This window comes from Styela clava, chromosome 3 (genome assembly GCF_964204865.1).
Source record: "Styela clava chromosome 3, kaStyClav1.hap1.2, whole genome shotgun sequence".
Lineage (NCBI taxonomy): Eukaryota > Metazoa > Chordata > Ascidiacea > Stolidobranchia > Styelidae > Styela > Styela clava.
In genome coordinates this window covers 24,277,971-24,296,674 of record NC_135252.1, presented here as the reverse complement: position 1 = coordinate 24,296,674, position 18,704 = coordinate 24,277,971, and the positions used below count along the sequence as shown (strand labels likewise).

At 37.6% G+C, this 18,704-nt stretch overlaps 1 protein-coding gene across 2 annotated transcripts; it reads right to left on the bottom strand.

Annotated features, from left to right (window-relative positions):
* Nucleotides 1-8,256: 8,256 nt before the first annotated feature.
* On the bottom strand, nt 8,257-17,395 carry LOC120342955 (ankyrin repeat and MYND domain-containing protein 2-like). 2 transcript variants are annotated; one of them, XM_039412015.2, is made up of 11 exons: nt 17,199-17,395; nt 16,167-16,319; nt 15,361-15,425; nt 14,717-14,855; nt 13,889-13,987; nt 12,904-13,061; nt 12,363-12,466; nt 11,921-12,034; nt 11,089-11,221; nt 10,174-10,305; nt 8,257-9,084 (listed from the first exon to the last, which is right to left on the bottom strand). In XM_039412015.2, exons 1-11 carry the CDS (start codon nt 17,233-17,235, stop codon nt 9,004-9,006), a joined length of 1,215 nt encoding a protein of 404 aa, XP_039267949.2. In that variant the 5' UTR covers nt 17,236-17,395; the 3' UTR covers nt 8,257-9,003. The 2 variants fall into 2 exon arrangements, with proteins under 2 accessions (XP_039267949.2, XP_039267948.2); XM_039412014.2 differs by having other exon boundaries at nt 16,167-16,322; nt 17,199-17,388.
* Nucleotides 17,396-18,704: the final 1,309 nt, after the last annotated feature.

Below are 18,704 nucleotides of genomic sequence, written 5' to 3'. Positions count from 1 at the left end.
GTTACCCATTTCCGGTTTTTGTATTGACCTGTGCTTTTTGATTTTCTGATCTGTTTTTGTCTGATTTTGTTTATCTTTAATTAAAATAAGTCAATATATAACCTTACGTCATCATATGGCGTCATGACGTTCGAATGACGAAAATGTTCACATGACAAAACACAATATTCCAATCTGTATACTAAAAACATCCATACCTAGAAAAAAAATGCAAATTGACGTCATAATATATAAACCTGACGTCATGATACCAAAATGCTGCGTCATAATATAAAAACCTATGACATTTTATACAACGCCCAACTACATAATAACAAAATACAATGCTAATATTTATATAAAAAAAAACGGTAAATAAATTAAAAAATTTCCACAACATTTTAGTCCGTAAGCTCTAGACATCGCAATTATGGAGATCGGCGTCACAATATACAAACCTGACGCCATGTTACTTAATATTTGACGTCATAATACGAAAAATGTTGCTCACGATATAAAAATCTATGACATATCTGTCGTCATAATACGAAAAAAGGTTGCTCACAATATAAAAACCTATGACATATCTGGCGTCATAATAACAAGTTGCGTCATAATAACAGAATATAACACCAATATTTATGTTTTTTGTACTCGCACGACAATATTCTGATCTGCATACTGAGAGGCGTTTTCATTCATTAAAATAGAAATCTACCATTACTCAGTTCCAGGTCATGTAACCTGAGCGACTCTCCCGATCTTATGGTTGACCTTTGTGGCAATCACGGCCCTTGTCGTATACTCGAAATTAGTTCGAGTTCATTTAATAATAATCAAGCGAACCAACCCATGTACCAAAAGTAGGGCTGGGCATTTTCGAATACCTGATGATTTTAGAATAAAATCGAATACCTAATTCAATGTGACTTTTCTATTGTATTGGGTCCTTCAAGACGCACAAATTATAGAAAACATAGAATCCATTACTCAGGCAGTTCGCTGAGCGTTCAAACACAATGGAAAACATGTTTAAGTAATAACTAACTATAGAAAACACGAGTGATATGCCCGAATCACATTGTAAAAGTATGACTTCAATAAAAAAATTTAGAATTCACTTCGACCGTTGGCGGACAGAAAGAAAAAAATAGGATGGCGGCAAGTTGAAAGTATGGTCTGAACCGATTCGAATTACTTACTATTTGATTCGATTCGAATAATTCACTATTCGACTCGAATATTCGATTCGAGATACCTAGGCCCAACTATAAGTCAATAAATGCAAATCAGAGTGGGTTATTTGTCATGGTCGATATTCGATTAAGGAAAGAAAAAGATCAGGTTTTTATTTATTCATTCCAAAGCTGAAGTTGGACAATCAATAACTAGGGAGCATAAACGCGGCCAGGGAGGGGTCATTTTCCAGCCAAAGAATGAGTATGTTTTAAGGCGTTCTCTATGTTTTATTAAACCTCAGTTGTGATTGGTTTATCGTGGTAGGCGTGTTGGGGGCCAAAGTCAAGCCCTCAAAATAGTGTGCGACCACACATAAGTCCAACAAGTTTAGAATATTTTAGAAGTATATTTATACTAATTAACAGGATAATTTAATTCTAGAGCAGACACCATGTCATCAAAAGTCCATACCGCGACCTTTTATGATCGTGAACCGGGCTGTTGGCGCATGGATCAAAGCGCTTGTAACGAGATCATTTAGCGTCAGTACCATCACCTACTGCAGTGGTTCCCAACCTACTAAGTTGGTATTTAAAAGGTACTCCCGAAGTATGTGAACCAAAATGGCGGACACCGGAACGTAGTATGTGAACCAGGTTGGGGTTAGGCCATAATTTTAGGTACAAATACTACGGAAGTCATTTGACTAGTCCCAGAACTCGTAATAAAACTAAAATAAGGAAAATTGGAATAAACTTATGGCTTAACCCTGACCTGGTACACATACTACGTTCCAATGTCCGCCATCTCGGTTCACATACTTCGGGAGTACGTTTTAAAACATTGCGGTGGTGTTTTTCTCAAATATCACATTCCGGCATTATTGGCGGCGGCTTTGTACAAAATATCTCATAGTCAAGCCCGCGGGAAATTTGAAAATAAACTTTGTATGGACCTCCTAAAGTATGCGCACCAAGATGGCGCACAACCTGAACATAATATGTGTGTACCGGTCAGGATTCAGGTTGTGCGACATCCTGAACAAAATATGTGTGTACCGGTGGGAATTCAGGTTGTGCGACATCTTGGTGCGCATACTTTTGGAGCACCCTTTGTATGTAGAGTTTGTACGAAATTTTCAATTTTTTTTCCAAGAGCATGGGGCTGCAGAAAATGCTTTTGTGGTCCCTAATCATCCACATGTATTTACTTCCCTCGACAGATTCAGAGTTTCAATATCAATATGCTGGTTTATTATTATCGGCCGCATTGGGAAACTGCTCAAATTTTTTCAAAAAACCTTTATGATAGTGACGAATTTTATGTTGGCTGATGGTAGATGAAAAAATCATTAATATTATTTGGTGCTCCCGAAGTATGCGAACCAAGATGGCGGACATCAGAACGTAACATGGGTAACAGGTTAGGGTTAGGCGATAATTTTTTTCCAATTTTCCTTATTTTAGTCCTATTATCAGTTCGAAGACTAGCCAAGAGCCTCCCGTAGTATTTATACCTAAAATTATGGCCTTACCCTAACCTATACACATATTACATTCCGATGTCCGCCGTCTTGGTTCGCATACTTCGGGAGCCCCGACGAATTTAATGTTGGCTGATGGGAGATGAAAAAATCATTAATATTATTTTAACAATTCATAGTTTAGATTTCTCAAATCAAGTCTAAAAATTAATCGTTACTTTGCATGTACTTGTAAGCAGTGAATGGTTTCTTTTTTGTATCGAACTCTTTTTAGAAAATGAACCGAGAACGGGTTCGCTGATATTGCGATATTTCAAGAACGGGTTCGCGCAAACTCCTCACCGCTGGTTGTACGACATTTTCACAAACGTTTTCAAAGAACAGGGGGGGGGGAAGGGGGCACAAAAACTTTTATTGTCCGAATGTATTTTGTTCTTCCAAACAGCGACAGACTTTTCATATCAATATGCTGATTTATTAATGAGAGTTATGCAACGGTATTGACGATCGTGTTAGGATGGATAATAATTTATGTGCATAAATTACACGCGCATTAATTAGGATTAATAATTTAAAAAGTCCGAGAATAAGAAATTCGCATCAATAACTTTTTGTTGACCTATAAAATTTAGAACGAGGGCTTGTTTTTAATTGATAACGTATGTCGGAATTCCCCGGATTTGGAGTCAAAGGTTAGCACTCGTGAGCAGAGGAGTATCTGGTCTTGACACTACTGAGACCCATGGGTCAAATCCGGCCAGCTGGGTAATTCGGTCGAGCCCGCCTGATGCTGCAACAACCTAACTGAAACCCAAAGTTTAATGTTTAAGCTAAAAAAAAAGCAGCTCAAGGAGTTCGTTGAGATTGCGATTAAATTTAGTTTGGGCACGAGGCTTATTGTTTTCCACTTTTGCTTGCAAATATTATTCATTAAATGGAACTTTTTACGTCACACTTAAAGTGCCCGCCAGTCAAACTTTTTTGCCCCTTGTTTAAAAACCCTGCTCATCCCCGATCTTGGTCCCCGGATCAGGGTTCGGCAACCTTTTGTCGCTCGCGGGTCAAAATCAAAGGTTGCAAGTCATTGGCGGGCCGCACATATTTTTAGAAAGTTAAAAATCGAATAGATGACCGATGAATCACATTTTATTTCACAAATTATAATTCAATTATAGGCTCATTAAACGAGTACTTGTGAGTTATATACTTGTTACGTTATAATATAATTTAGTCTACACGTAAATTCTTTTGCGTAGAGAATATAATCGACAAAACAGCTATAACTTGTTACTATAATTCAATAAAGCGTCGCGGGCCGGATCCTAGGGCATGGCAGTCATGGCTCGTGCCGTTCGCCTTGCTTGGGAAGGGACGCAAAAGTCTTAATCGTGAAATGTTTCAATAAAACTAATTTCTAATTGGGAATATTTAAAACTTTTTTACTCATATAATTACGTGCCAGTACTCCAATTCAACAACAGTCGTTTAGAATTGCTATTCGTTCCTATCAGGAGTTTAAATTAGTGTTTCTGAACAACCCAAGGTCAGCTCAAGCCTTCCTCTGTCTTATTGCCCTATTTTTCTTCTATCTCAGCTCTCCTGCAATCATCTGCATCAAAAAATCAATTGTGTCATCATAATCTGTTAATATGCTTGACTATTAAACGCATGGCTGAACACCAACTCGACAGATACAAAAGACTGAATATTTTCAACAAGACCTCAACTAGAAATGGAAATAGTTGCAAGTAGGATCATTTTCAATTAGTCATCGCAAAGAATAGAATCAATCCCTCATAAGTATTATACAGTTGCTAACAAATCAGATTTATATCTTCCGTCATAAAATACGTCCTCATAACAGGCATTTGAATATTCAACGCGTAATACTACGTTAGTCAAGATCTCCTTTTTTACTCTCTAACTCTGAGTGAAACTCCATTTATTCAAACTTCAAAGTTTTAATGGGAATTTCAAACGCAACCAAATACAAATTATTATCTTCTCCTGAAAACAACAAAAAACTTCCACGACTGGAAACGCCCAAAAAAGACAAATCGCGTTCGCAAAGAATTGGTTTTTATTATATGATTCTCTCCCAGGCTATCCTTTTACTCTATTATTAAATTATCTCTGGGATCTATAAGTCTCGACACCACACGAAATTTTTGTTGATAGATTCCTACAATGCCAGTGGAAAATCCTTGTCCAAACATTTTCTCCTATTTCTCTGTTTAATATGTTAAACTACTCAGAGTGACAAAATAGTAGTTATTCAACATCATAATGAAAAAATCCTGAATTTTGGGAATATTCTGCACTAAACCAATGGGTCCTTAGGCACGCTTGGCTACGATTATGTGCCTGACTAGAGCCTTGTTCGGGCCGGCGAACTAAGATTTTGTTGCTCAAAAACTGATTTTTATATTCTGTTTATCTAAGGGAAGGATGGGTTAGATTACTGCACCGCCTTCTGACTTATTCCTAACATGAGATAAACAATATCGAAGATATAAAATAAATTTAATGGAAAACATAAAAAAAATAAAAATTTAACATTTTTTAATGCAATTTTGCGGCATTTGCAGTAAGACATAAATTCTTACGCCTTTTCTAACTCGATTTTACTCTATTCTCGAACGATTTACTGACTTTTTCTGGATTGCTATTAATAATCTTTTCACCAAATGAATCAACCGAGTTAGGTGAAAAGGCGCGCTTGTATGCTTTGGATAACTTCAATGGCGAAGTAAGCCTGAGGACAGTAGAGACCCTATTCAGGATATTGCACTGTATGCGTGACACATTTCACATCAATTTTCTACTAGCCCATCATTTTTTAATGCTCTTAATTTGAATATTTTATTAATTAGCGCGAACTTAATTAACTCACATTTCTCCCGCAACTGGATGACGACATTTTTGATTCAGGAAGCTATTGTTGTTGATTGCATTGTCCTGTGACTATGACGTAATAGGTACACGATGTAAATCACCGATCGACGAGTTTGTTGCATATCGCGTTTACATTTTTGCTCAATGCAAGAACTTAGAAGTGAAATTAGACTTGCACAATTGGCTTCTTATGGCATCTTCTTGAGCTTCCAGTTTTAAGCCAACAATTCATTGAGACGGATGGTTTTCAAAAAAATTAGCCTATGGTAAAACTAAAAAGTCTGCTGTGAACTTGACAATTACAAAGCAGAGGCGCCGAAGTACGACCGAAGTCGTCATGGCGACCAGTTTGGTGGCAATTTTGACCCTGTTCCGCGGAACATTCAGAGAAGTTCGCGGAACACAGTTTGAGAATCGCTGGTCGCAGTGGTCCTAAACTTTTTTTTTCGTGGCCTATTTTCTTTGCGCCAAAATTTCGTGGCTCAATATAAGTTTTTAATGAGAAAGAAAAACCACAAGAAAATCGAAAGTTCTTTCTGCAAAAATAGACAATTCACTTTAATATTCAGAATGAAAATTGCCACTCAGTAGCAAAAAAGGCACCATCAATCATTGCTAATACCATCTAATTTAACCTAATTGTTAACGACCCCATCAATTTTTAATAGGTTTATCAGCCATCTAAAAATGTTTTTGTGGTCCATGACCCTATGGTTGAGAATAGGGATGCCAACTGTCCTTTATTTCAAATGACAATCCTTTAATCAAGCTTTTCGGTCCTTGTCCTTTTTAGCATTTAGAAAATATGCAATTGTCTTTTTTCTTTCCAACGTCGTTTCGCCCGATAGTTATAGTACTGTGTTTGATATTGTTCTGTTCTTAAAAAATTGCCTCCGTTTATGTATTTGCAAGCTTTCAACTATTCTCTTTAATTACGTTTTGGTCCGACTCAAATAGCCAAAGAAGTTACAATTTTATTAACATTGTTTGGGTCAATGTTAAATAAACATTAAATGAAAAACACATGAAGATTGTTTCAGTATATATTTGTATTTTCATTGCTTTATATTGTTCTTTCCTGCAAGTTACAAAATAAATGATGACGGTAATCTATGTCCTTTATTGCAACTTTTCATATCTGGCAACCCTAGTCGAGAACCAGGGACCTAGCGGTTTTGATACTTTCATGGTCAGTGACCTTAGAAAGGCCAAGGACCAAATTTGAGAAACCCTTTCCTAACCTTGGTGATAAGAAGTAAATCCTGTTTAATCTGCCCGTAATAACGCCTGGAATTTCCCCAGTTCATGACTGGCACACCCAAGACACGCCCTGCACACAACCAACACATACCGTGCTAGGTAGTATATTTACAAGATTGTAGACAACCCTATTTTTTATGTGGGGGGAGAGGGGGGTACATTTATTGTAGATTGACGCAATGCGACGCTTAGTCGTGTCTTTTGCTCAGAATGAGGCTAAATAAAAGCTTCCACTGGTATCTAACAATATTTTAAAGAATCGCTCTACAGCAGGGGTCACCAACCTTTTCGAAGTCGAGGGCTACTTTCTGGGTACAGATTAAGCCGAGGGCTACCAGTTCAATGTACACTTCTAAAAAAGTCAGTTTGCTCGATTAAGCCTAAATTATTAATAATTACTGGTATTTAGTCTAGTAGAGACACTGATAAACTCGAGGATTCTTCAGAAAATCAAACGATTATCACAACGTTGAAATAAATTTCTATCAATGACACTTGCGTTGCATTTGAAAACTGAGTGTTTTCAAATTGATTTTAAAGTCATCACTACTAGAATATACTAGGAAACCAAAATGTACCTGGGTTATTTACAAACACTCTGCACTCTACCCTCTGCCTAGGATAAAATGGACTTAACAGTTGTACTATCAAATGCTACAGAGTGTTGAAGTACATATGAAAAAATGTTGATTCACAAAGATAGGTTGAACGGTTGAACCAAACAATAGTCTCAATATTTACCCAATATTTGTCTTTACGGCCGACCGGCAGCAAAATTTCACCTGCCATTGGTTTTCAATTTACTGCCGCGGTAACGGCAGCTCTCCATTGGTATGTGGCAGCTAAAAAGTATGTCACCGTGGGGTTTGGCTTGGCCATAGTGGGCCATGGTTCGGAAACACCGCCGTGGTTTTGCGGCAGCTTTAGACGCCACAGAATACCCAAATCTGAACTCGGAAAAACGCGTATTAGTGGAAGCTGATAACTGTGTGATGTCATAATTGCTGATTTCAAATCAGGTTGATTGTTAAAATAAAAAATATAGTGCCATTCCCAGTTCCCATATAAGTGTGATCAGTACAAGAATAGCAGGACAAAAATTGATTGATGTAACTTATTTCGGAACAGACCTGCGGGCGACTCATGTGGTCTTCACGGGCGACTTGGTGCCCGCGGGCAACGGGTTGGTGACCCCTGCTCTACAGACTTACTCCGCTATCGAAGTTATCCGAGGTATACAAGCGCGCATTTTCATCTATCTCAGTTGGTTCATTTGGTGAAAGGAATATTGATAGCAAGCCAAGAAAAGTCATTTTTCAGTAAACTGTTCAAGCATGTTGAAATTTGAGGCGAGAGCTCAGCCACCCCTCCTGTGGCTACGCCTATGAAAGAATACATGGAAAACCGATACTGGTCTTAGCAGCGCAAAACCGGATGCGATAGCCGCCGAGTCAATAAACTAACATGTAACCAAAAACTTTATTCAAAACAAGACATGATTGACATCATAAAAGCTATAAAATTTCAGACCATACTGACGACACAAAAGATAACGAATAAGGATCAATTCCAGCTATAGTTGGCTGTATTGGCAATCAATATCAAAGTTGGAAACACTCAAAGTACCAGTCAGGGGGCGTGTGCTAATACCCCACCCCCCAATGAAAAAAAAAATACAAAGTGTCTCCCACATTATTAAAAGATCACATTACCACTATTTGTAACTTATCGCTCACAAAATCACACGAATGAATACATTTTCGTACTACCTCAGATGTACCCTCCACATTTTTCCCCGACTCCCAAATAAATTTATGAAAATCTAGCAGCTGTTACCTGAGTGTCGACTAATTTGTAACATTTAGTATTGAAATGCCACACGGATTTTGGAAATGAGGAGTTCAGTTACGACTCCCTCATGGTAATGGAGAGGGGTTGAGGATCTGAACCCCCTTTTTGAAATGTAAAAAGCTGTTACGATAAATGCAAATGCGATAAATTTATAAAGAGCAATAAAAAATGATGACGTCATCGATATATTAAAAGAAACACAGCTATACCAATTTTTATGAGCTTAAGATTTTGAGAGATACTGATCCATTTTCAATCGTGATCAACTCTCAAGGGAAATTATTCAGTAACAGATTTATTAGCTGATTCACCATTAGTTATTTGCTGACTCATGGTTATTTTTTGCAGATTCATCATTATTTTTTTGCTGACTTGACACATTTCTTTTTATGAACAAACCAATGTAGTTTCTGGCAACGCTGACTGCAGTACCGAATCTGAAAAATATAAAAAACAATGAAATGAGATGTGTGCGAAAAGGATAACGAAACTAACGGTTGCCATATTTTATGGGTTGGATTTATTTTATAGCGCACTTTTTATAACTTTTTCTCAAATATCAATTGTGCGCTTCATAAATACGGCCCGCGTAACAATTTAAAATGGCCCGCCGAGCTTGAGTGAAATAGTGTGCAACAGATTTTGTTTCACCTTTTTGCATCCTAGATAACGCCAAGTGTTACGCCATTATCACACTTTAGGCATGTGTTTATCGCAACAATTCAATTAAAGCGTTATCTCAGTTATTCGTACCGGTAATATGAATACATAGGGCAGTAATTTAGTTATGAACCATAAGAGCTTAGACATGTCACGCACTTTCGGGCGCTACACTCTTCCGGCCCGCAAACATGCCTCCGATTTAAATTTTGGCCCGCGGGCCCGCGGCCAATGAAGTTTGGGAACCCCTGGTCTAATGTTTAAATAAGATAGTGCTTTATGCTTCATTGCCTACACTCAAAACCAGCACCAGTATTGCTTTAAAAACCGTTGCGTCTTATAGCGGGTTTTATAATATTTTCACATCAAAGATGGCCGTAGATAAGTAGCCGCTATTCAAATAGAAAGCTTAGAATCTGCATTTATAATCTTCTCTGGCAGATGTAGTGCCGTGTGTAAGGAATAAGTACTAAGAAAAAAGATTTACCTGAAAAAGTGATTATGTAATTAATGGCTACTCTTTTTTATTGGTTGTTATAGCATAATCTCTCCAAAAAAGGGTCTGTTTGGCTAATAGTAGTTGTATATGTGAAAAGTTTCACAGCGTCATCTTTCTGTTATTAGTCAGTCAGTTAATTTCCTAATATTAAAGACTATAGCAGTACACTTCGTCTTGTATTTGAGCGCATTTTCGAGTCGTGAGATTTTACAAAATTTATTTTTTATCAAATTTGGGTTCTTGAAAAAAGGGTTGGCAACGAGTAATGAACTGATATGTAGAAAACAAAGTATGTTTTCAGGTTTTCCAGATTTTCTCCAAAAAGCAAAGAAATAATTTTTTGTGCTGCCAGGGGCCTAATTTTTACCTGTTTACAAGCGCTGCATCTTAAATCCGTTTTCCTTTCACCACAAGCTGCACACCAACTGTCTACCCCTCGCATTGACTGCATGCCGTTGAATACCGTCTGCATACTACCTAATGCTGAAGGCTCTTCACCCTGTCATAGGAAATTACAATAAAGAATTAAAAGTACAGACAGTGCAAAAGTAGAAATTTTTTAAATGTCATATTTATATTGCCTTTGCTTCTAACAAGGTTCTGCAGATGCAGCCATTTGTGAACTTTTGTGTTCTTATTTACATTTTATCCAGGTGATTGTCATCCTGGATAACTGTGCTTTAATTTCACACTCATTAACTGACCAATGACAGCACAGCATGATGGTATGGCATTGTGGGTAAAACCACTGGAGCATGCTTCCTGGATATAAATACTGCCATGCTGGTCTCCAAAGGTATCAGTACTTTGGTGTAGCAGAGTCTCACGCTTCCGACAAAGTTGACAAGAAACAACAAAAACAATTAAACTGACCAAATAATTTTTGTGCTTTCTCTCTTGACAAGGCTTTTCGAAAGCAGTGAATGTTTGCAAAGCCCAAAAATTCATAATAAATTGGGGGAATGCGGTGAACAACAGTGCAAACAAAACAGATGGCGTGGCAAAATGGTTAAAATGTAAGACTCAACTGTTTATCAGTTGTCCAAAGCCCACCATCATGCATCTGTGGCCGTTTGTAAAGAAATGTGTTCGAAGCAAAACGTTTGAATAACTGTTGTATAGAAAAATATCTTCAAGATTATAACAATCTGCATCAGTAGAATTTTCAACATGAACAACATAGCTTTGATAAAATCTGAAATTAGCTGCAGCCTGGGTGTCAGTGGACACGAAGTTTGAACACAATACCTTTAATTTCATAAGTAAAAAAATTGCAACATACCATTTTTGTAGGTGCCAGCGCTTTGACAAGATATTCCAGTAACGGTAAATCTGTGTACGGAAACTTCAATAATGATTGTCGGATTAATTTTTCACATCCTAGTTTGATGCCAATGTCGTTTTCCTTCAGTAGTCTGTAATGAGTTGAGGTTAATAAGTTACAGCTGTATATTGGCCCAGAATAAGGCCAGTGGCTTTCAACCATCTTGTGGAGTGAAACCTCAATGAAAAGTTGCAGAGGCTCAAGGGTGTCTCATGGGGGCTCCCGAAGTATGCGAACCAAGATGGCGGACATCAGAATGTAATATGTGTACTAGGTTAGGGTTAGGCCATAATTTTAGGTATAAATACTACGGGAGGCTCTTGGCTAGTCTTCGAACTGATAATAGGACTAAAATAAGGAAAATTGGAAAAAAATTATCGCCTAACCCTAACCTGTTCCCCATGTTACGTTCCGATGTCCGCCATCTTGGTTCGCATACTTCGAGAGCACCGTCTCTTGGATTAAAACAAAACAGCAAGTTTTTGGAAGCAAATTTGAAGAAAAAGTTTTTGACTACAAAAAATTAAACAAACAAAACGGCGCTCCTGAAGTATGTGAACCAAGATGCCGGACACTGGGATGTAGTATGTGTTACAGGTTAGGGTTAGGCCATAATTTTAATCCAATTTTTCTTGTGTTAGTTCTATTGCGAGTTCGGGGACTAGCCAAATGACTCCCATAGTATTTGTAACTTAAATTATGGCCTAACCCTAACCTGGTACACATACTACGGTCCGGTTTTCGCCATCTTGGTTCACATACTACATGAGTACCAACAAAACACACTCACTGTTTGAGTAAAACTTTCAAATCTCCGTCCTCTTTAGAAAGTTGTTCTTTGCATAGTTGCAGTGTGGAGGAGACATGGTGAAGCTTCAAAGCTAAAACTTCGTCAAAATCATGCCTGAAAAAGGAAAGAGAAGGCCGATTAGGAGGCGTCAATAAATTAACTCCTCAAAAGTACTAAAACGAGACAATAAATTACATAAAAAAAATATCGCACGGTAATGCAATTGTTGATAGCAAGCCAGCAAACGTCAGGTTTAGTACATTAGCTAAACATTGACCAAAATAGTGTTAAAAAAGACCTATGAATTTATGTCCCACTGCAAATGCTGCAAATTTGCATTAAAAAAATAAATTGAAAAATTTTGGAAAAACCATGGCCACTCAGGTCCCCCTATCTACGACTATGCAACTACACCTAGGACAACTGTACCATCTATACTCACTTTGCTCTGACACATTTTCCACATAGGTCATCCATAACATTAGAACATTTCTTCAAATTTTCAACGGTACCGAGTTCGGAGTTTTCGTTGACTGTTATCACAATCTATATAGGAGTAAAAAGTTTGAAGATGTAAGGAATTCATAAGGGAGTGAATCCAGGTGCTTAGCCAGGGGCGTGGTTTTGGGGGTCGAAACCCCCCTCTTTTGAAATGTAAAAAAATATAAAAGCATCTTTCTGTATCATAAATAAAAAAATTTCGCAGCTTTGCACGATCTCCCTGGGAGAGTCAAAACATTTACTTTATAATATCAGAAATTTTATGTTACAATGTTCAAATATTAAAAACATATTTACCATTCATTTAAAGTATTACTTCAGAATGTGATTGAAATTAATAAATATTATTTGGTTCAGCCCATTTCTCGAGTACATGACCCCACCCCCTCGAAAAGACTGAACAATGTATCATTTCAGACATAATCCATGAGGCACTGAAGGAAGGAGAAGTCCCATAGTGAACGCTGGAAAAAATTACTCACCTTTACGGGGTGAAAGTTCGTAGCCATGACGATTTCCTGAAGAGCTTTGGCAAGTGATTCAGTGATTCGAGCGGGTTGGTCTCCTTGTGGCGTGAAGTACGGTTCTAATCGATCCAATGTGAGATAGTTACGAATGAGGGTTGAGACTTCATGCTGGCCTGAGAAATATAGGAAATAGGGGGTTCAAATTTGTAACCCCGAAAAAGGATCAATGGGAACTTACTAATGGCGAAGTCCGTTTGGTAAATCATAGAAATATAGAAAATGAGGATTAAAATTCACAATCAAGAATCAAAAAATAGAATAAGTGTTGAAACTTGAAAGGATTGGTTTTCAATTTTGTTTACAAATTCACAAATTGATTGGGGGGTTGATATTTGTAACCCCAAAAGAAGGATCAATGGGGACTTACTTATGGACGATTCGGTTTGTTTAAATTAACCAATTTTTTAGCAAGATTATGCTTAGGTTAACTTGCTAATATTTTGCAATCATTTCATCATTACTTGGTATTTTTCCTGTTACGCCATTGGGTACCAGATTTACAACAACCTGGACAAGATGGCAGTATGGTTTTCAAATATTAAATCAAAATAACCTTTGATGCCATCGTAGTTGAGCTTAATGCTACTAGCACTCGCCACTCGCTCTCATTCCTAGAGGAGCGCGCGGCTCAAAAAGTTTGAGAACTACTGTTCCAGAATGTTCGGTCTTACTAATCAACGCAAAATTTGTGAGAGCGAGAGTAACAAATCCGTGGTTGATAATAGGTAAAAACTAACGTCTCCAAAATTACGATCCGGAATGAAACCCTTAGAAATAGAGCAAAAATTCGCGTCCTGCCAAAATAGTGGTTGCCACATTACTCTATAAGGCTGTGTTCTCGTAGTAAATAAAACAAAACAACGGGGGATAATTATGTATACCAGAACAATCACCCATGCTTGAAACACAGTTTGATTAAGTTTATTATTTTTAAACTCACCCACGAACCCTGCCAGATCTGAAGCAGTCTTTTCTATCGAGTTAAGTTTGGTGACGCTGGCTCCTGCATCGAGAAGAAGTTTTACTGTTTCTTGCTTGCCTGGAAAAATAGAAAATTTTAAAACAAATTTTGGAATTTTGGCGCCCCCGTAGTATGTGAACCAAGATGGCGGACACCAGAACGTGGTGTGTGTACCAGGTTGGGGTTAGGCCATAATTTTATTCCAATTTTCTTATTTTAGTTCTATTACCAGTTCGGGGACTAGCCAAGTGACTCCCGTAGTATTTGTACCAGAAATTATGACCTAACCCTAACCTGGTGCATATACTACGTTCCGGCGTGCGCATACTACACGAGTACTTAAAGAGTTGGAAGGTTAGATCAGAAACCGGTGTCAAATGGCCAAATCCGCATAAGTTCAGAATCAGACTTGGAAGTCGAAGAAAATTGTGTTTTTCTCATCATTTGGGTGTTTGCTCGACAAGCAGACATGGGAATTTCCCAGTCCGATTGGAATTCTTTTCCGAGAAAAACCGTTTTCGGAGGAAATATTAAATTATCAATTTGTGTTGTTTGTACATTTATTAATATTTTTTAGTTATTTAGTATAATTGTGATATTTATTCATGGGCACATTTCGACCTATTTAAACTGAGCAAAAGCCAGAGTGCGAGTTGCTAATTTCACTGACCAATTAATAAATTAAACATCAATTTCAGAAAAACAAAAATGTGCCCAATTAGGAATATACTCAATATTACATAGTTGATATAAATTGTAGGATATAAATTTGATATTTGTGCATTCATGCATGAAAAGACAGCAAACCTGATATCGCAGCCATCATCAGTGGTGTATAGAAGTTAGTATGACTAGTAGCATTCACATCCGCCCCATTCTGAAGCAAGATTTCAGCTATTTCCAAATGTCCTCTGTAAGATGCTTGGAGTAGGGGAGACATATCGTGCTGAAATAATAATTAATATAGAACTTTAATGTGTGGTGTTATAACAATGGTGGGCACGTCCTTCGGACGAGAGGCCAAAAATTTTGCCTACCTACACCGGCGGGCCATGTAAGTGTGGTGTGAAAAATTACATTTTAGGAAACAAATTTTATTTACAGTGTTACAAAAACAAAAGTGGAGACAATAAGCCTCGTGCAAATACTAAATCTCAACGTATTCCTTGAGCAAATTTATATATCATTTTCATCATTGCATATCATACAGCAATCATTCAATCAATAAAAGGATGTACAGCCTTCCCTGTGTTAGACTACATTGATTCTGACTCAGAAAAAATATACTTTAAAGACCCCCCCCCACTTTTCTACAAAAATTAGGGTTTCATTTTGTGATTTAAGATTCAGCGAGTTCAAGTTCCTCACACCGAACGAGACAAGGGAAAACAAAAGTTTGACTCTATAGCTCCATCTAACCAGATAAATTAACAGATTAATAAAACACAAACCTCATCCATAATATTCGTTGGTACTTTTTCTTCTGTGATTAGCCTTTTTACAGTTTCAATATTACCTGTAAATGAGAGGATGAGATGAGTGATTATTAGACTATAATTTTATTTCGACTTTTTTCATTTTAGTTCTATTACGAGTTCGGGGACTGTCTGTGTTAGCCGATGTGAATATACCCCCTGCCCACAGGTTTCAGTTCCTTTACACAACTTGAATTGCACCTATCAGTCTTTTGTGATACATTAAAGATTGAATGACAAACAGAAACAAAAGTTTTATGCATAGCGGGAAAAGAATTTATCAAAAAAGGCATAGGATAGGATTTACATATTTATCCCGGGGGAGAGGAAAGCCGATAAGACGTCTTATCCATATGGCGAACCACGGCCTCTCGTCTGGTTACCATTCCAAGTCGGGTATGGGATTAGTTATATTGTTTGTTTTCGGAAGCATGGACTTGGTGGACAAGCAGCGATTTGGAATGGTAACCGGACGAGAGGCCGTGGTTCGCCATATGGATAAGCCGTCTTATCGACTTTCCTCTCCCCCGGGATAAATATTTAGCAACCTTCGCTATGGAGATTAATCAGGATTTCCCTCATAGCATGGTTCTGGATGACATGGCAGAAGCCGCTTTTGATTGTTTCAAAATTTGAAGACTGGAAGACAAACGGAAACATAGTATGCACAGTGAGAATGGGATGTATAAAAAAAGGATGGATACCAACCAGTGTAGCAAGCACAGTTTATAAATAAAAGAGTTATTTATTTACCTTTATAAATAAAAGAGTTATTTATTTACCTTTATCTATTGCTTCAAATAATTCAAGATGTTTAGGATCCATATTTTTTCGTTTTTCTTCAATTTTAATGTCTTCTGCTAATTTTTTTTCATCTTCTGTCTCTTTCACTTTTTCATCCTCTTTAGAGACTGTCACAGTTTTGCTGAAGAAATCTTCTGTAAAAAAATGTAATGTCAATGAAGCGTGAATGATCGGAATAACTTTGCTTTAACAACCAATTGTGGATGCTGCAATTTTCACTTGAGCTAGCTTGAAGTGAAATTGCAGAATTAGAATTTACATATTTATCCCAGGGAAAAAGAAAGAGTTGTATTTTCAAACTCTTCAAAATTGGGAGGTGGAGCAGGTTGACAATGTTAAATAATCGAAATTTCCAACAGAGAGAGAGAGAGAGAGATTTATTGTTTTGTCAACCGTAAACAAACAATGGTATACAAAATAATATATACAATATACACAAAGTTAATTCGGTATAGACTGGGGGGAGCGATACGACCATAAGGTCATCGCAGTCAGCTCCCCCCCAACGAAAATCGAATCGCTTTTTTAACAGAAAGAAAGCTTGATTGTTGCAATGTTATGTCCAGCATGTGAATAAAACAGCTCATCAATTTTCCTCTCCCCTACTATTTCCTGATTCTGTAATCTATTTTAATATTTTTATCAATTTTTTTATCGTCTTTTATGCTGATTATTGAGTCAAAAGAAAGATATACTTACAAAATAAACATGAAAATCCCACCCTAGTTATGAGTCTGATGAAGTACATGTTGTAAGTGCTTAAATAAGGCCCAACAAAAAGGTGATGTAAAAATACTGCCCACATTTTTTTTTCAAATAAAAGTCGATCTTCCTCAAAACGCTATACCTTATTTGGCATGGGACATACCTGCTTAGTTGAAAATGGAGTTAATTTTAACTGAACGCGTCTATAATTTTGCGAAAGACAGATTTTGTTCAAATCTTGAAAATTTCGAACCCCATTCTGCCATTTCTATTTGACCTTATAAAAATTAGAGATATCTACTTACCAAGTTGTTCTTTTGAAGGAGGGTTAATATTCGCCATATTAGGTTTCCTTAGAGACGATATATCCTTGTATCTACAAGTTTACCTCGACATCAACTGCGATTGTAGATAAAACGCTGTCTTTATAGCAAAACTTCGACAAAAAACGTCAAAGCCAGCAACGCGTGTGTTTACAAATGGATCTGTCGATCAATATCCGCATGAGTGATTATGGGGTCACGCTGGGTCATCCGATTAGAATTCATTTGCAGAAAGCAACATGTGGAATTTCAATAAGATGTGGCTGGCAATGTCACAAAAAAGAGTAAGATTATAGGATTATTAGAGATTTAAATAAATTGATATTTATGCCAGCTGAGCAAAGAGACGCATCTAGAAATCATTCGACTCGGCGGTATGGCGCATCGTGCTAAGCACATCCTAAAATCCACGCATCTGAAAACAAAATACCTTGCTACGCCATCCCGTCGAATGGTAATCGGACGAGAGGCCGTGGTTCGCCATATGGTTGAGCCGTCATGTCGTCTCTCCTCTCCTATTGGATAAATATGCAAATCCTCCATTATCTTTTGCTATATCACCGTTGACATTTTCCTGAAGAGTCAATCTTACGGTAATAAACAAGACGGGGAAAACAACTTTTGTGTGGTAGAATGTGACACAAAATCTTGATTTTTTGCTGTTTTGTACACGAAATGGATCCATGAATCGTTTTGGTATTCTTGATCATTATGTTGTTGATGTTCTCTTTCTCACTGTGAAAAAAATCGCACCAAAGTCGCTACTGGAACAATTTCCTTGAAATTTTCGCTTCGGGACCTATGCGGCTCGCCTTTTGGGTGCGATTACGTCATCAAAAATTGCGCACCTTGTGGTGATTTCGTTAGTCATGAAGTTTGATGGGTCGTTTCGAATTTCGTCTTCATATATTTGTGCATTGCTCTGTGGTTTTCTCTCTGCATACATGTTCTAAACGTTAACAGTCGGATTTTTATTTAAAAAAATATATTCTGCGACGACGACCGTGAGCCCGACACATTTACAGGATAGGATAGGATTTACATATTTATCCCGGTGGAGAGGAAAGCCGATAAGACGGCTTATCCATATGGCGAACCACGGCCTCTCGTCCGGTTACCATTCCAAGTCGGGTATGGGATTAGTTTTACTGTATTGTTTGTTTTCAGAAGCATGGACTTGATGGTGGAGGAAGCCGCAACCGACCAGCGGTTACATGAACCACCCAACCACGGCGAGGAGTCCAGCAATCCTCTCGCACATAACCATCCCTGCATGGGATTCGAACCTGCGAACCCACGCAGAGTAATTAGAGGTGCGGTGGCGAGCGTATTCCTAACGCTTAGCCAGTGTGCCACACCGCCACATTCGTAGAACTCTAGACTGTAAAAAAATTTTCTTTCTGCATTCGTAATATGATTTCTGGATTTTGCCGAGAATCTGACTTCTAAAGCAGTGTCCTTTTCTTTCTACTATCAAAGCGATCCACA

Excerpts from the sequence above, each read along its gene's own strand:
- LOC120342955 (XM_039412014.2), bottom strand. The coding sequence starts at position 17,235 with ATGGCGAATATTAACCCTCCTTCAAAAGAACAACTTG. Across the intron at positions 14,856-15,360 it reads CAACGAATATTATGGATGAG|CACGATATGTCTCCCCTACT; the intron begins GTTTGTGTTTTA and ends TTATTATTTCAG. Across the intron at positions 12,467-12,903 it reads CGAACTTTCACCCCGTAAAG|ATTGTGATAACAGTCAACGA; the intron begins GTGAGTAATTTT and ends ACTCCTATATAG.